General features: G+C 45.6%; 1 protein-coding gene across 1 annotated transcript; it reads left to right on the top strand.

The window, feature by feature from the left end:
• The first annotated feature begins 240 nt into the window (after positions 1-240).
• On the top strand, positions 241-26829 carry mrps14 (mitochondrial ribosomal protein S14). Its single transcript, XM_073063705.1, has 3 exons — positions 241-392; positions 960-1127; positions 25690-26829. The coding sequence occupies exons 1-3, from the start codon at positions 342-344 to the stop codon at positions 25870-25872; spliced, it is 402 nt and encodes a 133-aa protein (XP_072919806.1). The 5' UTR covers positions 241-341; the 3' UTR covers positions 25873-26829.

Genomic DNA, 26829 nt, shown 5'->3' with positions numbered 1-26829 from the left:
AGTGCAGTACAGTACTGATTGGGATGGGTCAATCACTGTTTAACAATGCGATACAGTACCGGAGGGGACGGGTCACTGGTCGGGTTGGGTCAGTCACTGTATAACAGTGAGGTACAATGCTGGTCGGGTGGGTCGAGTGCAAATTTATCGCTGCAGTTCGCTCTCCCTCAGTGAGCTGGACATGTCAATCTCCCAATGGACTAAGCTCCTCCTCCCTCTCACACGTTGCCCAATCACCGACCTTGACACCAGCTTTCCGGCAGCTGTCGGCTTTTTTTTTAGGCCTTTGCGGATTGGTCGTTTTGGGAAGGTTGCCGCACACCCGGAGAGACGAGCCTGAAATGGCGGCTGTAGGCCGGGCTGTGAGCCTTCTGTACGGAACCGGGCAGCAGGTGAGCGATCGGGGAAAGTCGGGCGGGAAGACGTGGCTCCTGTTCTGTTCTGTTATGGCAGGTCCCTATCCTTAGCCTTACACATGTTCTTCGCCGCCGCTACAGGACTGGCCACTTGCTCTCTGGACCCTCTACTTTTCCTTCCCCCCTTTTGACCTCCAAGCCTGGGTCTATCGTTCCCTCCGTCTCCCCGGGTCTATCACGACATTCACTTGCTTCCCTTCCACATACCCACCTCATCATATCTTCTTACCTCCCTCCTGCTTCTCTTCTCACCCTCTTCTGAAGTTTGCTGGCTGTGGATCTAATTGGGTCTTTTTTTGCTGGTAATATTGATCATCCAGCCCCACTGAATTCTTATCCTACTGACCTGTACTTGTTCACTTTCCAATTACATAAGGAATTTGAGAATGACTTACTTCTTTGAAGTTTGTATACTGTCTTGGTGAAGTCTTGTAGCTCTGAAGTAGTTGATAAGAAGTTAAATTAAAGCTCATTTTCCTGTTGTTCTGGCACCTGTTTTGGAATAATTTTTCGTTTCAAATGCTTGTGTTTCTATCTTTGTAGCTCTTGTCATTGCTTCCCAGAGGAAACTTGGGATTGGTTCGTAATTACTATGTGGACTGGCGAATGCTAAGGGACGTGAAAAGGAGAAAGCTGGCTTTTGAGTATGCAGATGAGAGGCGGCGACTCAATGCAATACGGAAGAACACCATTTTACCAAAGGAACTACAGGTATGATCAAACGTCGTTCTGTCTTAGTGCACTGTATAGTGATTTGATCTATATGGACGGTTTACAAGACAGGCTTTTCATTGTATCTTGAGAATTGAAGATTCAAAATTGTTTAATGTTCTGGAATCTGTCAAATAGCTAATATTCTTCCATTATATGGTTATTATTCAAGAAGGGAACCAAGGATAATCCTGGAAACTGAGACCGGTGAGTCTCACTTCAGTGGTAGGAAAGTTACTGTAGAGAATAGATAGGGATCAGATTTATGAGCATTTGGGCTAATTAGGGAGAGCCAGCATGGCTTTATGCAGGACAGGTCATGTAATAACTTGATTCAGTTTTTTTGACAGTGATGAGGTGATTGGTGAAAGTAGAGCTATACTTGGGAGGCTCGTCCAGAAGATGAAGGTATAAACATAGAAAACCTACAGCACAATACAGGCCCTTTGGCCCACAATGCTGTGCCGAACATGTACTTACTTTAGGAATTACCTGGGGTTACACATAGCCCTCTATTTTTCTAAGCTCCATGTACCTATCCAGGAGTCTCTTAAAAGACCCTATCATATCTGCCTCCACCAAAGTCGCCGGCAGCTCATTCCACGCACTCACTACTCTCTGAGCAAAAAAACTTACCCCTGACATCCCCTCTGTACCTGCTTCCAATCACCTTAAAACTGTGCTCTCTCGCATTAGCCATTTCAGCCCTGGGAAAAAGACTGACTATCCACACGATCAGTGCCTCTTGTCATCTTGTATACGTCTATGAGGTCACCTCTCATCCTCCGTCGCTCCAAGGAGAAAAGGCCAAGTTCACTCAACCTATTCTTGTAGGCATGTTCCCTAATTCAGGCAACATCCTTGTAAATCTCCTCTGCACCCTTTCTATAGTTTCCATATCCATCCTGTAGTGAGGTGACCAGAACTGAGCACAGTACTCCAAGTGGGGTCTGACCAGGGTTGTATATAGCTGTAACATTACCTCTTGGCTCTTGAACTCAATCCCATCATTGAAGAAGGCCAAGTATGCCTTCTTAAACTGCAGAGACAACCTGTGCAGCAGCCTTGAGTGTCCTATGGATTCGGACCCCAAGATCCCTCTGATCCTCCATACTGCCAAGAGTCTTACCATTAATGCTATATTCTGCCATCATATTTGACCTACCAAAATGAACCTCCTCACACTTACCTGGGTTTAACTCCATCTACCACTTCTCAGCAGAGTTTTGCATCTTATCGATGTCCCATTGTAACCTCTGACAGCCCTCCACACTATCCACAACACCTCCAACATTTGTGTCATCAGCAAATTTACTAACCCATCCCTCCACTTCCTCATCCAGGTCATTTATAAAAATCACAAAGAGAAGGGGTCTCACAAAAGATCCCTGAGGCATAGCACTGATCACCAACCTCCATGAAGAATATGACCCGTTCTGGATCCACAAAGAAAGGTCCACTTGCATCCCATGCCACCTTATTTCTCAATAAGCCTTGCATGGGGTACCTTATCAAATGCCTTGCTGAAATCCATATACACTACATCTACTGCTCTACCTTCATCAATGTGTTTAGTCACATCCACAAAAAATTCAGTTCTGTACACACCTTTCCACTGTCACACATGATTGGTCCTATTCTCTCACGTTTTATCCTCTTGAACTTCACATACTTGTAGAATGCCTTGGGGTTTTCCTTAATCCTGCTCACCAAGGCTTTCTCATGGCATTTTCTGGCTCTCCTGATTTCATTCTTAAGGTCCTTCCGCTAGCCTTATAATTTTCTAGATCTCTATCATTACCTAGTTTTTTGAACCTTTCGTAAGCTTTTCTTTTCTTGACTAGATTTTCAACAGCCTTGGTTTCTGTAGCCCTACCACCTTTCCCTGTCTCATTAGAACGTACCTATGCAGAACATCATGCAAATATTCCCTGAACATTTGCCATGTTTCTGCCATACATTTCCCTGAGAACATCTGTTCCCAATTTATGCTTCCAAGTTGCTGACTGATAGCTTCATATTTCCCCTTACTCCAATTAAATGCTTTCCTAACTTGACTGTCCCTATCCCTCTCCAATGCTATGGTAAAGGAGATAGAATTGTGATCAGTATTTTCGAAATGCTGTCCAACTGAGAGACCTGACACCTAACCAGGTTCATTTCCCAATACCAGATCAACTACAGCCTTTCCTCTTGTAGGTTTATCTACGTATTGTGTCAGGAAACCTTCCTGAACATACTTAACAAACTTCACCCCATCTAAACCCCTTGCTCTAGAGAGATGTCAATCAATATTTGGTAAATTAAAATCTCCCACCACGATAACCCTGTTATTATTGCATCTTTCCAGAATCTGTCTCCCTATCTGCTCCTCCATGTCCCTGTTATTATTGGGTGGTCTATAAAAAACATCCAGTAGAGTTATTGGCCTGTTGCTGTTCCTAACTTCCACAACATCATAGCTTCAAGTATTGATCCACGCTCTAAGCTCATCCGCTTTGTTCATGATGCTTCTTGGGTTAAAATAGACACATCTCAAACCATCAGTCAAAGTGTATCCCTTCTCTACCACCTGTCTATCCTCTGACACTATTTACAAGCTTTCTCGATTTTTGAGCCAGTCACCCCTTCCTCTGTCTCCAGTTTGGTTCCCAACCCCCAGCAATTCCAGTTTAAACTCTCCCTAATAGCTTTAGCAAACTTCCCTGCCAGGATACTGATCCCCCTCATATTCAAGTGCAACCTGTCTTTTTTTGTACAGTTCACTCCTGCACCAAAAGAGGTCCCAATGATCCAGAAATCTGAATCTCTGCCCCTTGCTCCAATCCCTCAGCCACGCATTTATCCTCCACCTCACTCTATCTCTATACTCATTGTTGCATGGCACAGGCAATAAACCTGAGCTGACTACCTTTGAGGTCCTGCTTCTCAACTTCCTTCCTGTAGTCTGTTTACAGGACCTCTTCCCTTTTCCTACCTATGTCGTTGGTACCAATCTGTACCACAACCTCTGGCTGTTCGCCTTTTCATTTCAGGATATCGTGGACGTGATCAGAAACATCCCGGACCCTGGCACCTGGATGGCAAACTACCATCCGTGTTTCTTTCCTGCGTCCACAGAATTGCCTGTCCGACCCCCTAACTATCTGGTCCCTTATAACCGCTACTCTCCTCTTCCTTTCCCTACCCTTTTGAGCCACAGGGCCAGACTCTGTGCCAGAGGCTTCCCCCAGGTAGGTCGTTCCCCCCAACAGAATTCAAACAGGAGTACTTATTGTTAAGGGGGACAGCCACAGGGGTACTCTCTAGTATCTGACTCTTGCCCTTCCCTCTCCTGACTGTTACCCACTTATCTGTCTCCTGAGTCCCTGGAGTGACTCCTTGCCAATAGCTCCTCTCTATCATATCCTCACTTTCTCTGACCAGACGAAGGTCATTGAGTTGCATCTCCAATTCCCTAACCCGGTCCCTAAGAAGCTGTAGCTCGAGGCACCTGGTGCAGGTGTGGCCTTCCAGGAGGCTGGGAGTCTCCTGGACATCCCACATCTGACACCCAGTACAGAACACTGGCCTCACAGATATACTTCCTTTTCCTATTCTTTGTAACTTACTTCGCCGAAGCCTCATTGAGCCAAAGCCCTCCTATGCTGACTCCCTTTACTCCGTTGCCTGCTCTATAAAGCTGTCTTCCTTTTAAATTCTTCCCGCCGGTCCAACTCGCTGATGTCCACGCACCTGTGCAGTCGTGCCTCAATGCGTGGGATCAATGGTGAATTGGCTGTTTGGATTCAGAACTGGTTTGCCCATTGAGAACAGATTATTTCAATATTTCAATAGGTACATTTAGTGTCAGAGAAATGTATACAATATACCTCCTAAAATTCTTTTCCTTCGCAAACATCCATGAAAACAAAGGCGTGTCCCAACGAATGAATGACAATTAAAATGTTAGAACCTCACCAACTTCCCCCTCCCACGCACAAGTAGCAGTAAGGCAACGACCACCACCACCCCCCACCAGCAAAAAAGCATCAGCACCCTCCACCGAGCACTCAAGCATGCAGCAAATCATCAATAAAGACAGACTTGCAGTAATCAAAAAACTATTCGTTCGCCCGGTCATTTGACATATCACAGGCTCACTTGCTCCCTAATAAGAGAAAAAGTGGTGTTCTCGTTTCGCAGCTAGACGGGAGATGTGTTACGAACTGTAACGTTTTAGAAATAAACCAGCAGCAAGAGAGTTCACACTGGAGTCTAGTTTTGATGTTAAAACCATTACCTTTATTAGTATCTACTTATAATATAGTAACTTAACCAAGATAAACAAAAGTTAAGTGTTATGTGTATAAATGTGCGTAAATATAACTCCTAAACTATCGAGGCTGCGGAAACAAAGCTTAGAGTCTTGAGATGGTGAAGTAGGGAAAGTTCAGTTCATCCACAGAATTAATGATAGGAGAGAGATTTTTGTAATCTAGGGAAAATGTAGCTTTTCCAGTCTCTCTCTCTCTAGACTGGCCGATTGACTGTGCAGATCGCTCTCTCTCTTACGGTTAAGTCCGCAGTTCGCACTGTCAGCCTGTGACTGACGTCATAGTCCCACCTCCCTTAGGCACTCGCTTAAAGTGACAGTCCACAGCAAACGAAACCTACGGGTTCGTAACACTTCCCCCCCCCCCCCCACCGAAAGGAAAATTTTGATCTAAAAGAGCAAAATTTTAACTGCAAACTGCAGTATGTAAAATAATACATGTATGGTTATCATATAACATTTTGCAGAAACGTGTACAAATACCAGACTCTACTATTAAACATACATTGCAAGCTTAACATCTGGAAAGACAATTGGCAATTACATTGTCCTTTCCTTTAATGTGAATTATCATAGAAACTATAGAACCTTACAGCACAGAAACAGGACTTTTGGCCCTTCTTGGCTAAGCCAAACCATTTTTCTGCCTAGTCCCACTGACCTGCACCTGGACCATATCCCTCCGCGATACCTTGGATTGAGTTCTCGGTATTCTCAAGAGGGAGGGTGAGCAGCCGGATGTCGTGGTCCATGTAGGGACCAATGATGTGGGTAGGAAGATTGAGGAGGTCCTGAAAGGTGAGTTTAGGGAGCTAGGTGCCAAGTTAAAGGACAGGACCTCCAGGATAGCAATCTCAGCATTGCTACCAGCGTCACGTGCAGGTGGGTTTAGAAATAGTAAGATAGTGCAGATCAACACGTGGCTGAAGACATGGTGCAGGAGGGAGAGCTTCAGATTTATACATAATTGGGCAGTTTTCCATGGAAGGTGGGACCTGTTCCGGCGGGATGGTTTACATCTGAACTGGAGGGGGACAAATATTCTTGCAGGTAGGTTTGCTAGAGAGGCTCTGTGGATTTAAACTAGATATGAGGGGGGAGGGGAACCAGAGTGTAGGAACAGATGTATGGGAGAAGGAAGAAAAAGAAGACAGTAAAGTTCTTTGTACTGTTAGAGATAAACAGAGAGGAAGAGGTGGAGAATTTCTTAAATGCATTTATTTTAATGCTAGGAGCATTGTAAGAAAGGTGGATGAGCTTAGAGCATGGATTGATACCTGGAAATATGATGTTGTAGCTATTAGTGAAACATGGTTGCAGGAGGGGTGTGATTGGCAACTAAATATTCCTGGATTTCGTTGCTTCAGGTGTGATAGAATCGGAGGGACAAGAGGGGGCGGTGTTGCGTTGCGTGTCAGAGAAAATATTACTGCGGTGCTCTGGCAGGATAGATTAGTGGGCTCGTCTAGGGAAACTATTTGGGTGGAATTGAGGAATGGGAAAGGTGTAGTAACACTTATAGATGTGTATTATAGACCACCTAATGGGGAACGAGAATTGGAGGAGCAAATTTGCAAGGAGATAGCAGATATTTGTAGTAAGCACAGGGTTGTGATTGTGGGAGATTCTAATTTTCCACACATAGACTGGGAAGCCTATACTGTAAAAGGGATGGATGGTTTGGAGTTTGTAAAATGTGTGCAGGATAGTTTTTTGCAGCAATACATAGAGGTACCAACTAGAGAAGGAGCAGTGTTAGATCTCCTGTTAGGGAATGAAATAGGTCAGGTGACGGAGATATGTGTTGGGGAGCACTTCGGGTCCAGTGATCACAATGCCATTAGTTTCAATATAATTATGGAGAAGGATAGGACTGGACCCAGGGTTGAGATTTTTGATTGGAGAAAGGCTAACTTTGAGGCGATGCGAAAGGACTTAGAAGGAGTGGATTAGGACAGTTTGTTTTATGGGGAGGATGTAATAGAGAAATGGAGGTCATTTAAAGGTGAAATTTTGAGGGTACAGAATCTTTATGTTCCTGTTAGGTTGAAAGGAAAGGTTAAAGTTTGAGAGAGCCATGGTTTTCAAGGGATATTGGAAACTTGGTTAGGAAAAAAAGAGATATCTACAATAAATCTAGGCAGCATGGAGTAAATGAGATGCTCGAGGAATGTAAAGAATGTAAGAAGAATCTTAAGAAAAATTAGAAAAGCTAAAAGAAGATAAGAGGTTGCTTTGGCAAGTAAGATGAAAATACATCCAAAGGGTTTCTACAGTTATGTTAATAGCAAAAGGATAGTGAGGGATAAAATTGGTCCCTTAGAGAATCAGAGTGGACAGCTATGTGTGGAGCTGAAAGAGATGGGGGAGATTTTGAACAACTTCTTTCCTTCGGTATTCACTAAGGAGAAGGATATTGAATTGTGTATGGTAAGGGAAACAAGTAGGGAAGTTATGGAAACTCTGACGATTAAAGAGGAGGAAGTACTGGCGCTTTTAAGGAATATAAAAGTGGATAAATCTCCTGGTCCTGACAGGATATTCCCTTGGACCTTGAGGGAGGCTACCGTAGAAATAGCAGGGGCTCTGACAGAAATATTTCAAATGTCATTAGAAACGGGGATGGTGCCAGAGGATTGGTGTATTGCTCATGTTGTTCCATTTTTTAAAAAGGGTTCTAAGAGTAAAGCTAGCAATTATAGGTCTGTCAGTTTGACATCAGTGCTGGGTAAATTAATGGAAAGTATTCTTAGAAATGGTATATATAATTAACTGGATAGGCAGGGTCTGATTAGGAGCAGAGTAGTGGTGGATAACTGTTTGTCAAGTTGGAGGCCGGTGACTAGTGGTGTGCCTCAGGGATCTGTACTGGGTCCAATGTTGTTTGTCATATACATTAATGAGCTAGATGATGGGGTGGTAAATTGGATAAGTAAGTACACAGATGATACTAAGGTTGGTGGTGTTGTGGATATTGAAGTAGGTTTTCAAAGTTTGCAGAGAGATTTAGGCCAGTTAGAAGAGTGGGCTGAGTGATGGCAGATGGAGTTTAATGCTGATAAGTGTGAGGTGCTACATTTTGGTAGGAATAATCCAAATAGGACATACATGGTAAATGGTAGGGCATTGAAGAATACAGTAGAACAGAGTGATCTAGGAATAATGATGCATAGTTCCCTGAAGGTGGAATCTCATGTGGATAGGGTGGTGAAGAAAGCTTTTGGTATGTTGTCCTTTATAAATCAGAGCATTGAGTATAGGAGTTGGGATGTAATGTTAAAATTGTACAAGGCATTGGTAAGGCCAAATTTGGAGTATTGTGTACAGTTCTGGCCACCGAATTATAGGAAAGATGTCAACAAAATAGGGAGAGTACAGAGAAGATTTGCTAGAATGTTACCTGGGTTTCAGCACCTAAGTTAAAGGGAAAGGTTGAACAAGTTAGGTCTTTGTTCTTTGGAGTGTAGAAGGTTGAGGGGGGACGATAGAGGTATTTAAAATTCTGAGGGGGATAGATAGAGTTGACGTGGATAGGCTTTTTCCATTGGGAGTAGGGGAGATTCAAACAAGAGGACATGAGTTGAGACTTAGGGGGCAAAAGTTGAAGGGTAACATGAGGGGGAATTTCTTTACTCAGAGAGTGGTAGCTGTGTGGAATGAGCTTCCAGAAGAAGTTTTAGAGGCAGGTTTGGTATTGTTATTTAAAGCAAAATTGGATCGGTATATGGACAGGAAAGGAATGGAGGGTTATGGGCTGAGTGCAGGTCAGCGGGATTAGGTGAGAGTAAGCATTCAGCATGGACTAGAAGGGCCGAGATGGCCTGTTTCCGCATGTAATTGTTATATGGTTATATAGTTAAACACCTCTCATCCATGTACCTGTCCAAGTTTTTCTTAAATGTTAAAAGTGAGTCTGCATTTACCACTTCATTCCACATTCCCACTACTCTCTGTGTGAAGAAGCCCCCCCCCCCCCACCATGTTCCCTTTAAACTTTTCCCCCTTCACCCTTAACCCATGTCCTCTGGTTTTTTTCTCTCCTAGCCTCAGTGGAAAAAGCCTGCTTGCATTCACTCTATCTATACCCATCATAATTTTATATACCTCTATCAAATCTCCCCTCATTCTTTTACACTCCAAGAAATAAAGTCCTAACCTATTCAACCTTTCTCTGTAACTCAGTTTCTCAAGTCCCGGCAACATCCTTGTAAACCTTCTCTGCACTCTTTCAACCTTATTAATATCCTTCCTGTAATTCGGAGACCAAAACTGCACACAATACTCCAAATTCGGCCTCACCATTGCCTTATACAACTTCACCATAACATTCCAACTCTTATACTCAATACTTTGATTTATATTGGCCAATGTACCAAAAGCTCTCTTTACGACCCCATCTACTTGTGACGCCACTCTGTTCTACTGCACTCCTCAGTGTCCTACCATTTACCTTGGTTTGTCCTTCCAAAGTGCAATACCTCACACTTGTCTGTATTAAACTCCATCTGCTATTTTTCAGCCCATTTTTCCAGCTGGTCCAAATCCCTCTGCAAGCTTTGAAAACCTTCCTCACTGTTCACTACACCTCCAATCTTTGTATCATCAGCAAATTTGCACTTTTTATACTCTTCAAGAACCTTATTTGCACTGTTTCCTATACATGTCATACATCTCTCTCTTCTTCTTTATCAGGGTTCCAATATCCCTAGAGAACCAAGGTTCCTTATTCTTATTTACTTTGCCTTTAATCCTGACAGGAACACACAAACTCTGCACTCTCAAAATTTCTCCTTTGAAGGCCTCCCACTTACCAATAACATCCTTGCCAGTGAACAACCTGTCCCAATCCATGCTTTTTAGATCCTTTCTCATTTCTTCAAATTTGGCCTTTTTCCAGTTTAGAACCTCAAGCTGAGGCCCAGATCTATCTTTATCCATGATCAAGATGAAACTAATGGTGTTACGATCACTGGAACCAAAGTGTTCCCCTACACTCACTTTTGTCACCTGTCCTAACTCGTTTCCTAATTGGAGATCTAATATTGCATCTGCTCTAGTTGGTACCTCTATGTATTGATTTAGAAAACTTTCCTGAACACATTTTACGAACTCTAACCCATCTAGACCTTTAACAGTATGGGAGCCCCAATCAATATGTGGAAAATTAAAATCCCCTACTATCACAACTTTCTGTCTCCTGCAGTTGTCTGCTATCTCTCTGCAGATTTGCTCCTCCACTTCTCGCTGACTATTGGGTGGTCTGTAATACATCCCGATTAATGTGGTCATACCTTTCCTGTTTCTTAGCTCCACCCATAAAGCCTCGGTAGACAAGCCCCCTCATCTGTCCTGCCTGAGCACTGCTGTAACAATTTCCCTGACAAGCAATGCTACCCCCCCCCCCCCCACCCTTCATCCCTCTGCCTCTATCACTTCTGAAGCATCGGAACCATGGAACGTTAAGCTGCCAGTCCTGCCCCTCCTGTAGCCACGTTTCACTAATGGCTACAATGTCATAATTCCACGTGTCAATCCACACCTTCAGCTCGTCAGCCTTCCCCACAATACTCCTCACATTGAAATAGGCACACCTCAGAAGATTATTACCACCACACACAACCCTTCTATTTGTGACTTTGCATGAACCTTTAACATCATTTATTTTCACCCCCGCTCCACTATCTACTCTGGCACTCTGGTTCCCATCCCCCTGTAAATCCAGTTTTAAACTCCCCTCCCCCCAATAGCACTAACAAAACTCCCTACAAGGATATTGGTCCCCTTTTAGTTCAGGTATCAACCGTCTCTCTTGTACAGGTCCCACCTGCCCCAGAAGAGTTCCCGATGATCCTGAAATCTGAAACCCTGCCCCCTACACCAGTTCCTCAGCCATGAGCTCATCCTCCAGAGCATCCTAATCTTACCCTCACTGGCACTTGGCACAGGTAGCAAACCTGAGATTACCACCCTCGGGGTCCTCCTTTTTAACTTCCTACCAAGCTGTCTATACTCACTCTTCAGGACCTCCTCACTTTCTTCCTACGTCGTTGGTACCGATGTGTACCATGACATCTGGCTGTTCACCCTCCCATTTCAGAATGCTGTGCACGCGATCAGAGACATCCCTGACCCTGGCACCCGGGAGACAATGAACCATCCAGGAGTATCTGTCATGACCACAGAACCTCCTGTCTGTACCTCTGACTATCGAGCCCCTGTCACTACCGCTCTCCTCTTCTTCCCCCCCGCCCTTTTACACTGCAGAACCAGACTCAGTGCCAGAGATCTGGTTACCACAGCTTCACCCAGGTAAGTCATCCACCCCAACAGTATTCAAATCGGTATACTTGTTGAGGGGAATGGCCACAGGGGAGCCCTGCTCTGCCTGCCCTTTTCCCCTTCCCTCGCCTGACGGTAACCCAATTACCTGTGTGCTGTTCCTTTGGTGTAACTACCTCCCTGAAACTACTATCTATAAACTCCTCATTCTCCCGAATAATCTGGAGGTCATCCAGCTCCTGGTGTGATTCCCTAACGCAGTTTGTTAGGAGCTGCAGCTGGATGCACTTCTTGCAGGTGTCGTTATCAGGGACACTGGATGTCTCCCTGACTTCCCGCATCCTGCAAGAGGAGCATTCCAACATCCTGCCTGGCATTCTCTCTACTCTAAACAAAAAAAAAACTTACTGGAACCTACCCTCGCCTCTGCCTCTTCATGCTGAAGCCTGTTGAGCCAAAGCCATCCCACACTGACTCAGTCCACACCGACGATGGCCGCTGTATATGGCGGACTTTTTAAAAACTTTTGGCACACTACGTCACGTGCTTGCGCAGTCTAGCCTCTTTTCCCCAAGCAGTAAAACAAAATGACTTCTCTCTGAGAATATCATATCCTTGCGAAATCACACTCCAGTTTCACAGTCTTCTATTTTTGTCCTTTACCTTACTCAGAAACACTAATGGATTGTGAACTGTAGAAACCACAAGTGGTTTCTGAGCTGGGCAAACATAAACATTAAAATGCTGCAAAGCTAGAATAAGTGACAATAACTCTTCTCTATGGTGGAATAATTTCGTTGATGCTTATTAAATTTCCTTGAAAAGTAAGCTACAGGATGTTCAACATCATCATTACCCCTTTGTAATAATACTGCTCCTGCAGCTTCATCACTGGCATCAACATACAAGGTAAATGGTAGGACACTGAGGAGTGCAGTAGAACAGAGGGATCTGGGAGTACAGATACATAATTCCCTAAAAGTGGCTTCACAGGTAGATAGGGTTGTAAAGAGAGCTTTTGGTACATTGGCCTTTATAAATCAAAGTATTGAGTATAAGAGTTGGAATGTTATGGTGAGGTTGTATAAGGCATTGGTGAGGCTGAATTTGGAGTATTGTGTGCAGTTTTGGTTACTGAATTACAGGAAGGATAGTAATAAGGTTGAAAGAGTGCAGAGAAGGTTTACAAGGATGTTGCCGGGACTTGAGAAACTGAGTTACAGAGAAAGATTGAATAGATTAGGACTTTATTCCCTGGAGGGTAGGAGAATGTGGGGTGATTTGATAGAGGTGTATAAAATTATGATGGGTATAGATAGAGTGAATGCAAGCAGGCTTCTTCCACTGAGACCAAGGGAGAAAAAACCAGAGGTCATGGGTTAAGGGTGAAGGGGGAAAAGTTTAAAGGGACCATTGGGGGGGGCTTCTTCACGCAGAGAGTGGTGGGAGTGTGGAATGAGCTGCCAGATGAAATGGTGAATGCGGGCTCACTTTTGACATTTAAGAAAAACTTGGACAGGTATATGGATGAGAGGGGTTTGGAGGGATATGGCCCAGGTGCAGGTCAGTGGGACTAGGCAGAAAAATGGTTCGGCACAGTCAAGAAGGGCCAAATAGCCTGTTTCTGTGCTGTAATGTTTTATGGTTCTATAATACCGTACTGGCACTTTCTTAATCTCATCATCTGAGAGGGTTGTTCCTTTTAAAGCTTCAATTTCAGTGTCTGTTCTGCTATAAACTCCTTCCTAGACAAAGATAAATCTTTCTCCTTAGATTTAATACCTGAATCCTGTTGAAACAATGAAGGCAGGAAAGTCCCTAACAAGTCATCACAACCTAAATCCCGATTTTGGCTATCATGGGTAGCAGGATCATGCTGCACAGAACTATCTGCATTGACTGACTTCTTAGCCATACTTCGAGTTACTGCACAGGAGGGGTAAATGGTAGAATCCATCTGTGGGTCATCAGTGGTTGGCTTAGTTGTCAGCTGCACTGCAGGAACAACTTTACCATTTGCTAGGTCATTCCCTAACAGCAAAGTAACTTCTTCCACCAGTAAACTGGAACGTAGTCCTATCGTAGCAGGTCCCGAAACCAACCCTGACTGTGTTGTTACCTTGTGCAGCGGCACAGAAACTATGCTGCCCCCAATTCCTTTAATAAGATTTACCTCACTAGTGTCAGTCTCATCACCAAACTTTAGAACACTGTCAAATATAAGTGACTGAGAGGCCCCAGTATCTCGAAGAATTTTCACTGATACCGAGGTTGTCTCTTCATTCACTGACACAAATCCATCTGACATAAAATGATCGAATCCTTTCTTAACTTGGTCAGACTTCTCAGTCCTTAACTGAGCCTCATCAGAATGTGCAGACCCTTGTGGGTTTACAGTTGCTTCACAACACTGAATACAAGCATTTGGGACTGCCTCCTTTTCCTCCTCCTTCAGGACAGAACAATTAGCCATAGCATGACCAGCTTTCTTACAATAGTAAGAAATAAGATCAGAATATTTCTCCTTCACTTGCTTCCCTTCATCCTTACTTTTATCACTAGCCCCAGATTTAATTTCTGGCTTACCCTGACTATCCATGCTACTCTTTTGGAAACTTTTACTCAGGGTAAACTTAACCTTAATTCCACATAAGCCTGGTTCACAGTTTTCCTCAAATTTCTAAACCTTTGTCTATAGGCTTTTGGAACCAATTCATAGGCATTAAGTACAGCCCGTTTCACTGTCTCATAATTAGCTGCATCTCTAATTGACAAAGCAGAGTAAGCTTGTTGAGCCTTACCCCTAAATACACTGTGTAACAAGAGAGACCAGCTTCCGGCCAATTTGACTTTGAGCCACTTTCTCAAAATGCTGGAAGTATTTATCAACCTCAGTCTCATCAAATGGGAACCAGTTTAACTTCCTGGCTGGCAATAAACAGTACAACCAACTCCTTAGAGGCAGCAGCTTCTTTCTCAAGCCTTTATTTATCTATCTCAAACCACCTCTGTTTTCCTGCCTCTTCCCTCTGTTTGCTTCTCTAACATCAAATTGCCTCTGTCTTTCTTTTTCCTCAGCCTCTATTTTAAACATATCAAACTTTAATTGTTCCAGTCATAATTGGATCTTCTCTTTACTCACAGGAAACCTTTTTAACACCTCCTCATCAAACACCTGTGTAGATGTATAGTGCTCAACAATTTTCCTCTGAATCTCTGGCTTCCTCATAGACCACTTTATCCCAGTAAGGTGCAGTGCATTAGCCAACACTTCATCCTTTTTGGCTTTTCCCAATGCCTCAGGGGTTGGATCTCCCAGAAACTCCTCAGTACTAATATCCATTGCTGCTGATTTCCACACATAATTAAATCAAAAGAGAAGTAGCCAATAAGCTCCAATTTTTGTTCATTTCGTGGACGAGCCCCCAATTCTGATACGAACTGTTACGTTTTAGAAATAAACCAGCAGCAATAGAGTTCACACTGGAGTCTGGTTTTGATGTTAAAACCACTATCTTTCTTAGTATCTACTTATAATATAGTAACTTAACCAAGATAAATAGAAGTTAATAGTGTTATGTGTATAAATGTGTGTAAATATAACTCCCAATCTATTGATTTTGGGGGAGCTAAGCTTGAGATGGTAAAGTAGGGAAAGTTCAGTTCATCTGCAGAATAAGTGATAGGAGAGAGATATTTGTAATCCAGGGAAAATGTAGAGAAAATGTAAGTGCGAAGTATTCCACAGGTTCCATGCTGAAAACGAGATCACAATCGCTGTCGATCTTATCCGTCGTCGTTCCAAATCCACATACGAATTATCACACCACATACCCAGGTAAGGGTTAACACATAAGTGGTCTCCACAGGATATCCCAAACAAATACTCTTCTATGGATTATACAAAGTGACAGCCACATACATTCGTTGTGGTTCCGTGCCCCAGTGCCTTTTTTGGGGGGGAAGTGTTACAAACCCATAGGTTTCATTTGCTGTGGACTGTCACTTCAAGTGAGTGCCTAAGGGAGGTGGGACTATAACGTCAGTCACAGGCTGACAGTGCTAACTGTGGACCTAACCATAAGAGAGGGAGCGATCTGCAAAGAGGCATTCGGCCAGGGGAGAGGGAGAAGGAGAGAGAGAGAGAACGAGAATGAACTGATGGCTTCAGTTTGTCGCAGCTGAGGTCTGGAACTCTCCTTTGCCCACGAGGGTTGATCATCAGCACACGGAACCACAATGAATTTTTGGATTTTGTTTGGGATATCCTGTGGAGACCACTTATGGGTTAACCCTTGCCTGGGTATGTGGTGTGGTAATTCACTTGAAGACAATATCCCTGTGACAAGTCACTTTAGGTGATAATTCGTACGTGGATTTGGAACAACGATGGATAAGTTCAACGGCGATTGTGATCTTGTTTCCAGCGTGGAACCTGTGGAAAACTTGCACTTACCTTTTCTATACATTTTCCCTGGATTACAAATTTCTCTCTCCTGTCATTTATTCCGCGGATGAACTGAACCTTCCCTGCTCTACCTAAGCTTTGCTCCCCCAGGCTCGATAGTTTGAGAGTTATATTTACACACATTTATACACATAACCAAGATAAACAAAAGTTAATAGTGTTAAGTTACTGTAAGTAAATACTAATAAAGATAGAGGTTTTAACATCAAAACCAGACTCTAGTGTGAACTCCATTGCTGCTGGTTTCTGTCTAAAATGTTACAGTTCGTAACAGATGTAACAAACAACTCACTGATTAATGATGTTAAAAGCCTGTTGCGTCGATTTTTCCGAGCTTTGTGCCCAGAGAATTGACATCAAAAAGGTGCAGCTCCCTGGGCACTCAACCCCCTTGCTGTTCCCAGTGTTCCGTAGTCTCCCACGACGTTTCAGTCAGGGGCCTAGAATCAGCATGTCCCCAGAGCCATGAAAATCTGGAACCCTGAAGGTGCACACGCCTTCCAGGCTGTGTCCTTGGGATATCAAAAAACGGCCGGTCGTGAAGCCCTGGGAGTGGACCCCATCATTGACCTTGATGAATATGTAGGTGGGTACCTTTTGTAAGTTTGCAGATGATATGAAAATTGGCAGTGTTATGGATAGTGTAGATGACTGGCAAGTAATATAAAGAGATGAAGATCAGTCATTGATATAGGGAGAGAAATAGCAAATAAGAGCTTAACTTGGCGGATTGTGAAGTGTTGCACCCTGATAGGTCACATGTAAAGAGACATTATGATGAACAGAGGGATCTTCGGGTCCAAATTTGTAGCACCATGGAAGTAGCTGCACAGGTTGGTTAAAAAGGCATACGGCATGCTTGCCTGTATTTGTCAAGGCACTGAGTTCAAGAGTCAGGAAGTTATGTTGCAGCTTCGTAAAATTCTAGTTAGGCTACCTCTGGAGTATTGCATACAGTTCTGGTTTTCCCATGTGTGGAGGCTTTGGAGCAGGTGCAGAAGAGGTTTACCAGGATGTTGCCATGTGCTATAATGAGAGGTTGGACAAGCTTGGGTTGTTTCCTCTGGAGTGGCTGAGTCTGAGGGGAGATAGATCTGATTATGAGAGGCATAGATCGAGTAGATAGACAGTATCTTTTTCCAGGGTCAAAATGTCTAATATCAGAGGGCATGTATTTAAGGCGAAAGGGGGTATTTTTAAAGAAAATGTGAGGGACAAGTTCTTTACACAGTGGTAAGTGCCTGGAATGCACTGAATGGAGAGGTGGGAGAAGTACTTCTCAATGTTCATAGTGCATTTATTATCAAGTGGTGAGTGTGTGGAATGGGCTGCCAGCGATGGTGGTGAAAGCGGATACAATAGGGTTTTTTAAGAGTTCCCTGGATAGGTACGTGGGGCTTAGAAAAATAGAGGGCTATGGGTAACACTAGGTAATTTCTAAAGTAAGTACATGTTCAGCACAGCTTTGTGGGCTGAAGGGGGCCTGTATTGTGCTGTAGGTTTTCTATGTCTAAGCAATAGAAGCGAGCAACAACAAGAGCATTCTGAACCAAATTGAGCCTTTAGATCTAAATCCCCGGAGCAGGCCCAATGCCTTGGGGATTTATTAGTGGGCAAATTGCTGCAGAGAAAGGAGCCCCCAGTTTATCTGGGCCGGCATTTAAATTATTTGAACCTCACACTAGGACCTGGGCCCTGCCGCAGCGAATTGCTCGGGGCCTAGATTTTGCTGTTGGAGAAGCCATTCTCGACCTCTCCAAATTTTAAGAGACATTTAGATAGGCATGTGAGCATGAGGAAAAGGGAATGATATGGATATTGTGTAGGCATAATGGATTAGTTTAGTTTGCCATTTAATTATTAGTTTATTTGGTTGGGCACAGCATTGTGGGTGGAAGGGCCTGTTCCTGTGCTGTTCTGCTCTGTCCTGTGTTGTTTCCAGTACACAAATGTAAAAGAGAATTAAATCATTGTTAGTCAGGATTTGATTCAGCCCTAAGACAAGACTATAAGATAAAGAACACAAATAAAAAAACACAATATATATAAATACTGTAGCGATGTGCTACACACAGCGCTGAAATAACGACATGCAGTCGGTAAGTCGTTTCAAGACTAGTTTATTCAAACTTTGCGGCGCTGGCATTTAATCCCTAGTGCCCGCCCTCTCCAGGCGGAAATGACATCAGAGGTGCATTACCAAAGTCTCCCCCCGCGCGCTGGCTATTTGTGAGCCGGTTTGCCTGTGCAGAAAGTGGGTCGCCACAAAACCCCCCCCCCCCCCCCCCCCCCAGAACCGGCGATACACCCCCCAATGTCCACAGTCTGGATCAGCCTCTGTTTGGGAGGTCTGCCTCTGCGCCGCAGTGCCTGAACCTCGACCAGCTGCGCCAAGTCCACATGGGCTGGTTTGAGTTGGTTCACTGTGAAAACCTCCTCTCTCCCCCCAATGTCCAAAACGTACGTGGACCCGTTGTTGTTGATCACTTTGAATGGCCCCTCATATGGCCACTGTAGCGGTGCCCGGTGTCCACCCCTTTGTACAAACACAAATTTACAGTTCTGCAGGTCTTTGGGTACATTGGTCGGGGTCCGTCCGTGCTGTGAAGTCGGTACAGGGGCCAGGTTGCCGAGCCTTTCGCGTAGCCTGTCCAGGACTGCTGCGGGTTCTTCCTCTTGCCCCCTTGGGGCTGGTATGAACTCTCCCGGGACGGCCAGGGGCGCGCTGTACACCAACTCGGCCGACGAGGCGTGCAGATCCTCTTTGGGCGCTGTACGAATTCCGAGCAGGACCCAGGGAAGCTCGTCCACCCAGTTAGGTCCTCTCAGGCGGGCCATGAGAGCCGACTTCAAGTGACGGTGGAAGCGTTCCACCAGTCCGTTCGACTGTGGGTGGTAGGCAGTTGTGTGGTGTAGCTGCGTTCCCAACAGGCTGGCCACAGCCAGAGGCTGGAGGTGAACTGGGCGCCTCTGTTGGAGGTAATGTGGGCCGGTACCCCGAAGCGTGCTACCCAGGTTGCGATCAGTGCTTGGGCGCAGGAATCGGCAGATGTGTCGGTGAGCGGGACTGCCTCTGGCCACCTCGTGAACCGGTCTACCATAGTTAGGAGGTACTGCGCTCCTCGGGACACTGGTAGGGAGCCCACGATATCCACATGAATGTGGTTGAACCTCCGGTGGGTGGGTTCGAACTGCTGTGGCGGGGCTTTAGTGTGCCGCTGCACCTTGGCTGTTTGGCACTGTGCGCACGTTCTGGCCCATTCACTGACCTGCTTGCGAAGTCCATGCCACGCAAACTTGCTGGAGACCAGCCGGACGGTTGTCCTGATAGATGGGTGCACCAAACCGTGTATGGAGTCGAAAACATGCCGCCTCCAGGCTGCCAGGACAATGGGGCGAGGTTGGCCGGTAGCCACTTCGCACAGGAGGGTCCTATTACCTGGGCCTACGAGAAAGTCCTGCAGCTGCAAACCCGAGACTGCGGTCCTGTAGCTGGGCATCTCGTCGTCTGCCTGCTGTGCCTCTGTGAGTACTGCATAGTCCACCCCCAGGAACAGGGCCTGGACAGCTGGTCTGGAGAATGCGTCTGCCACGACGTTGTCCTTTCCCGAGACATGCTGGATATTCGTCGTGTACTCGGAGATGTAGGATAGATGTCGCTGCTGGCAAGCCGACCAGGGATCGGACACCTTTGTGAACGCGAAGGTTAACGGTTTGTGGTCCGTGAACACGGACTAAGAAGTACCTGAAATGCCGGATTGCCGGATATAGTGCCAACAGCTCCCGGTCGAAAGCACTTTACTTGAGTTCGGGTGGTCGTAGGTGCTTGCTGAAGAACGCCAGGGGTTGCCAGCGCCCCTCGATGAGTTACTCCAGCACCCCACCGACTGCTGTGTTGGATGCGTCCACCGTGAGGGCGGTCGGAACGTCCGTTCTGGGGTGCACCAGCATCGCGACATCTGCCAAGGCTTCCTTGGCTTTAACGAAAGCGGCCGTGGCCTCCTCGTCCCAAGTAATGTCCTTGCCTTTACCCGACATCAGGGTGTACAAAGGGCGCATGATACGGGCTGCTGAGGGGAGGAAACGGTGGTAGAAGTTCACCATACCAACAAACTCCTGCAGGCCTTTGACCGTGTGGGCCGGGCAAAGTGGCAGATCGCGTCTACCTTGGCGGGCAGAGGTGTTGCCCCGTCTTTGGTAATCCTGTGGCCCAGGAAGTCGATGGTATTGAGACCGAACTGGCATTTGGCCGGGTTGATCGTGAGGCCGAAGTCACTCAGGCGAGAGTAGAGCTGGCGGTGGTGGGACAGATGCTCCTGATGACTACTGCTGGCGATAAGGATGTCGTCCAAATAGATGAACGCAAAGTCCAGGTTGCGTCCCACCACGTCCATTAGCCGCTGGAACGTCTGTGCGGCATTCTTCAGGCCGAACGGCATTTGGAGGAACTCGAACAGGCCGAACGGGGTGATAAGTGCTGTTTTGGGGATGTCTTCAGGGTGCACCGGGATTTGATGGTATCCCCGGATGAGGTCTACTTTGGAAAAGATTCTTGTCCCGTGCAGGTTTGCTGCAAAGTCCTGTATGTGTGGCACGGGGTAGCAGTCTGGAGTGGTAGCCTCGTTCAGTCTGCGGTAGTCGCCGCATGGTCTCCAACCCCGGCTGCTTTGGGCACTATGTGCAGGGAGGCCCATGGGCTGTTGGACCTCCGTACGATCCCCAATTCCGCCATCCTCTTGAACTCCTCCTTCGCCAGGCGGAGCTTTTCCGGGGGGAGCCTTCGTGCGTGGGTGTGGAGGGGTGGTCCCTGGGTCGGAATGTGGTGCTGTACCCCGTGTCTGGGCATGGCTGCCGTGAACTGCGGTGCCAGAATCAATGGGAAGTCCGCCGGGATTCTGGTGAATTCTTTGTCCGACAACGTGATGGAGTCCAGGTGGCCGGCAACTTGGCTTCACCCAGGGAGAACGTCTGGAAAGTCTCGGCATGTACCAGTCTTTTCCCTTGCAAGTCGACCAGCAGGCTGTGAGCTCGCAAGAAGTCTGCCCCCAGGAGTGGTTGGGCCACGGCGGCCAGTGTGAAGTCCCATGTGAATCGGCTGGCGCCCAACTGCAGCTGCACTGTGCGGGTGCCGTGGGTCCGTATCATGCTGCCGTTTGCGGCCCTCTGGGTGGGTCCTGGCTTCCTGTTGGCGGGTGCCGTACCCTGTTGGGGGCAAGACGCTGATCTCTGCTCCGGTGTCAACTAAGAAGCGGTGTCCTGACTGTTTGTCCCAGATGTACAAGAGGTTGTCCTGGTGGCCAGCCGCCATAGTCATTAGCAGCAGCTGGCCCTGGCCCTTGCAGGGTGGGCGACAACGGCGGGCTTTTGTGCCCCACTGCTGGTGGTAGAAACACCACTGTTCACTGGCCTCCTCACTCCTGCCTCTGTGTTGTGTGCGCCCCCCCTGCCGGGCCTGGTCTGGTCTGCTGTTGGGTGCGTGGCCTGGTAATCTGACCGACGGACGCCACGCTCTCCCTCTTGGCTTTGCACAGCACGTCTGCCTGGGCCGCCACCTTCCGGGGGTCACTGAAATCTGCGTCGGCCAGCAGCAGATGTATGTCCTCGGGCAGTCGCTCTAGGAACGCTTGCTCGAACATGAGGCAGGGCTTGTGTCCGTCAGCCAGGGACAGCATCTCGTTCATCAATGCTGACGGTAGTCTGTCTCCCAAACCGTCCAGATGAAGCAGGCCGGCACCTCGCTCACGCCGTGAGAGGCCAAAGGTCCCAATGAGCAACACTTTGCATGCTTCATATTTGCCTTCTTCCGGGGGCGACTATGAAATCCGCAACCTGGGCGGCCATCTCCTGGTCAAGGGCGCTCACCATGTGGTAGTAACGCATGGAATCAGAGGATATCTGCCGAATCTGGAACTGGGCTAAACCACACGCATGGTCGCAGCGTCCAGAAAGTTGGCAGTTTTAGCGAAACTGCGTGAACAGATGAAGAGTCGGTCTCATTTGGTCCAAATCCCGTTTGGACCGTCGGGGTCACCAATGTAGTGATGTGCTGCACACAGCGCTGAAATAACAACACGCAGTTGGTAAGTCATTTGGAGACTAGATTATTCAAACTTCGCGGTACTGGCATTTAAATCCCTAGCGCCTGCCCTGTCCAGGTGGAAATGATGTCAGAGGTGCATTACCAAAGTCTCCCCCCACGCGTTGGCTATTTGTGAGCCGGTTCGCCTGAGCAGAAAGTGGGTCGCCACAATACATTAAGTAGCTTATTTACATAGTGTAGGTCCATAAAGTGATGCTAGACATAATATACTAAATGCCAAAACACAGTAGGTGGTGTGTGCTGAAGTGAGTATTATATATTCTGTAAATTGGAGAAGCAGTGATTTAATATGTGCAAAAATACTGTGGCTAATATTATGGTGCCACATGTAAGGAGTTTCTGCGTTCTCCCTGTGACTGCATGGGTGTCCTCCCACAGTCTAAAGATGTACTTGTAGGTTAGTTGGTCATTGTAAATTGTCCTGTGATTAGGCTAGTGTTAAATTGGTGGGTTGTTGAAAAGTGTGGCTTGCTAGGCTGGAAGAATCTGTTCCGCACTGTATCTCAATAAAATAAAAGGTAGGTGGCATCCGTTGGTCTCGAGAGACCATGGATCTGTGCCTGGAGTTTCCAGGGCTCAGGCCTGGGCAGGGTTGTATGGGAGACCGGCAGTTGCTGAAGCTGCAGGCCTTCCCCTCTCCATGCCACCGATGTTGTCCAAGGAAAGGGCACTAGGACCCATGCAGCTTGGCACCGGTGACGTCGCAGAGCAATGTGCTGTTAAGTGCCTTGCTCAAGGACACAAACACGCTGCCTCAGCTGAGGCTCAAACCAGTGACCTTCAGGTTACTAGTCTGATGCCTTGCCCACTAGGCCACGCGTCAACACAAATGAAAAATGAATAACAAATACAGTTACATGTTAAAATGTAGGTTCATTAAAGAGTTGGGGAGTGAAATTTTAATTTTTGTCAGTGTGTCAAACAGCATAAATTGGCTTTTTTGCCCATCACATCTGTGCCAACCTTTGCTCACCTACACATCTGATACTGAAACAAGGCTGACTTTGATTGCCCACCTTTGGGTTCTTTGAGAGGGTGGTGTGTGACGCTGCCTTGTACATCAACAGTAAGTACTTGTGTCACTGCAGTGTCCACATTGAAGTTCTAGGACTAGTGAGTAGAAACACTGGAGCAAAAGTGATGGGTGGTGATGTATCCATGACTGGACCTCAAAGCAACTTCAGTTTTTTTTGGCCCATTGAGTGCATATGTCAATCACTTCTTTACACTAATCTTGCACCCTCTTCTGTGTGATACCAAATTTGACATGGTCAGGGCATGCTGCAGAAGGAAGATTCACTGTTAATGTTTGCACAGTACAAAAATTAGAGCTTTGCCCAATTTTGGATTATTTCTGTAGAGCTGTATCAAACAAAAACTATTTCTGCCCTCAAGTGCAGTTGATATACTAACTGCCAGACTATTTGAAACTCAGTGACTTATGTGAGTTTATTTCCATGTTCTTTAAAATGCAATTTTTAGTCATGCAGAACATACTTCATTAGAGCATAAGAAGCAGAAGTAGGCCGCGTATGATTTTCCTGCACTTGTACCATATCCTTTGATTCTCTTAATATTCAACAATGACTCCCTTCACCAAGCTTACCTCGAAACTGAACCTGTCGGAAATCCACAGGTAGAAAGTCACTGAGACTGTCCATTCCTCTGAATCTTTGGAAAATTATCCCCAGTCTTGTGCCTGCCCTCCAGGTTGCATCTTCAGTTGTTCAGTTGTACACCTGGCAGCCTTGTTAGTAAATGGTTAAGTTCACGCAGAGCAGAGGTTGAAACTACTCTGGCCGATACCCTCGGGTTTATGCACCACACTGAAGAGAGCTACTTCCCTCGTGTTTGACACTTAGCATGCAGGACAGAGCCAGAAGAGGTCAGTATTTAGCAAGCAAAACTACATGATGATTCATCATTCCCAAAGGACTTAATTAAGAAAATACTGAAGCCTTAAAATATAAATTTTATATTTATATAAAATTTTATATATTTATATTTTAAATATAAAATATAAATATTTCTTCCATTAAACTGATTTAAGCTGTGCCTTGTTGAGGAGGATTCCAGAATAAGGCAACACAAGCTTAATATTTGATCTTGGCCTTTCGGGCAAGTCAGAAAGAGGCTGTCTTTGTGTAGAAATAAATGTGTTACTTTGGGGATGGATGGGCGTGACTCGTAGGATCACACTCTGTAGCAATGACTTGAATCATCAGAGATGTGTTGTATATTAATGGGGATCCTGGAAGTATGAAATAAAAACAAAAAGCTGCACACACAGCAGGTCGGGTAGCATCTGTAGAGAGAGCTTTACTGTTTCAGCTTGAAGATGTTTGTCAGAAGTAATATGTCAACATTTGATATAGCTGAGTGGCAGTGTGGACTATAAGGAAGATGCCGAATGGGCAATGTAGTCAGGTTAGGTGAGTGGGTGAGGGTGTAGCCAGTTGAATTAAATGTGGAAGTGTGAGGTCTTGTTTATCTTCCAAAACAATGTAGGGTAATTTTTAAATGATGAGATTTGTTAGGAGGCTTGTTGAGTATTCTTCTACATGAATCTTTGGAAGTTGACATACGGATACAGAAAAGAAATTGAGCTGTTGCAAGCTGTTGCAAAAGTGAGCAAGCATATGCCCACTCTGTGACAAGCTGCCCTCATCATGGGGGTCAGTCTGCAGAACCTCCTATGCACTTTCTCAATTCTTGACAGAGGGAGGCAAGACCCGTAGAAGACGTTTCATTTCTGACAAAAGGTTGTCACAATTTGCCATGGTGGTACAAGATATAAAAAAAATTGGTCCAAGTGGGAGATGGGTTCTTAAAGAGTATCTGAAAAGCGGAATATACCTGTGATACTGCTAGTTTTTTTGTTATACTCTGTCTCACCATCTTGGTGCACGTGACAATGAACACAACTTGATTTGACTTGAAATGAAAACCAGGATTCTGAGAGAACTTTTGAGGTGTGCTACTAAAAAGCATAGGTTTAAGAGATCTGAAGGACAAGTCTTTTCCCATACAAAGTGGTGGTTATGTAGAACAAGCTGCCAGAAGAGGTGGCAGTACAGCTGTGGTATTTTAAAAAAACTTGTGGGCAGATACAGTTATATGAGAAGAATGGAGAGATATGGACCAAATGCAGGAAAATGTGGTTAGTGTAGATTGACATCTGGGTCAGCTAAAGGGTCTGGTTCCATGCTGTATGATTGACACATAGCTCAGCTTCTAGTGATGGGATGAAGAAAATGGGGGATCCAACAGAGACCAGAATTAAGGTTGCAGGGCAGGGGTGGTGGAATTCCAGCACAAGCATTTCAAGTTAAATCACTGTTAGTTGCAAAAAGTGACCACTGCTGTGCACTTTATTCACCCCAGTGGTATGTTCCTGCAGGAGGTTGCTGACAAGGAGATTGCTGTTCTGCCAAGAGACAGCTGCCCAGTCCGGATTCGCAATCGCTGTGTCCTCACCTCACGGCCACGAGGAGTCAAGAGCAAATGGCGACTCAGTCGGATCATGTTCCGTCAGCTTGCTGACCATAACCAGATGTCTGGGATCCAGCGTGCCATGTGGTAACACCAGTGATTTGGCTTGAGGAGCCTGCTAATGGTGACTTGGACAACGAGTATCTGATCACTGAAGCCACCCCAAGCTGACTGTTCTTCTGCGGTCAGAGGGTGGGCTGGGAGCTCTATTACATTGAAACAACTGTATTTGAGAAAACTCTGCAGACTGTAGTGTTTGGGACGTATTATTATGAAAGCTTTACATAAAAACATGCTCTTGATGCAATATAGACAATACTGCTCTTTCCCTATAGAACCTTCATCCTTGAGGTGACATGGACAAAGGCAGTGCTCTATCATTACTGACATGTATGATGTGACTTAAGACTGATCCTGAGTAGCTTCATCCTTTGCTGAAACATTGGCATTGAAAACACTTTTGCCAAGTATGAGCACAGTGTGACTCTACCTGTGCCAGATATCCCAGTGTTTCTTTTACCTGTGCCCATCTTATGAACAATACTTGGTGTGAATTTCACTTGGGCTTAATTTGCCCACTTTAGAAGTGTTCCTGTGCTAAACACCTGAAACTGGAGTATTTCCTTGCCAGAATCTCATGCAAGAGCGTTCAATGCTTAATTTAAATGACTAAAAGATGACTTGCACTCTGCTGTTTGAAGACTATGAAGGATAGTTTTCTATGAAAGTAATATCTATTGAGACTGTACAAGGAAAAACAAGGCCTTATTAATTTTATCTCAAATGTAAGTGGTGTAGTCTTGGTATGGTCCATATCATTCTGTATTTGTCAAATTGCTGTCAAAAGAAAGTCTCCCATGAATGTTGCAGGAGTTGTCTACCTGTCTTTTTTGGCTGCATGGAAACTCTTGCCACAATGAAACTACACCTATTTGCTTTTTGAATTTGTGTGAAAGTTGTTTTATGTTGTAATGCTCCAAAGAACAGAAGAGTAGTGACATGACTTGCTTTAATATTCTAATAAAGCTTGGTCCAAGAACATTAATAA

This window comes from Hemitrygon akajei, chromosome 12 (genome assembly GCF_048418815.1).
Source record: "Hemitrygon akajei chromosome 12, sHemAka1.3, whole genome shotgun sequence".
Taxonomy (NCBI): domain Eukaryota; kingdom Metazoa; phylum Chordata; class Chondrichthyes; order Myliobatiformes; family Dasyatidae; genus Hemitrygon; species Hemitrygon akajei.
This window is presented reverse-complemented; position numbering and strand designations above follow the sequence as displayed.

Bases quoted from the DNA above. Each gene is read 5' to 3' on its own strand.
- mrps14 (XM_073063705.1), top strand. From the start codon at position 342: ATGGCGGCTGTAGGCCGGGCTGTGAGCCTTCTGTACGGAACCGGGCAG. The intron at 393-959 runs GTGAGCGATCGG...CTATCTTTGTAG, and splicing joins TGTACGGAACCGGGCAGCAG to CTCTTGTCATTGCTTCCCAG. The intron at 1,128-25,689 runs GTATGATCAAAC...ATGTTCCTGCAG, and splicing joins TTTTACCAAAGGAACTACAG to GAGGTTGCTGACAAGGAGAT.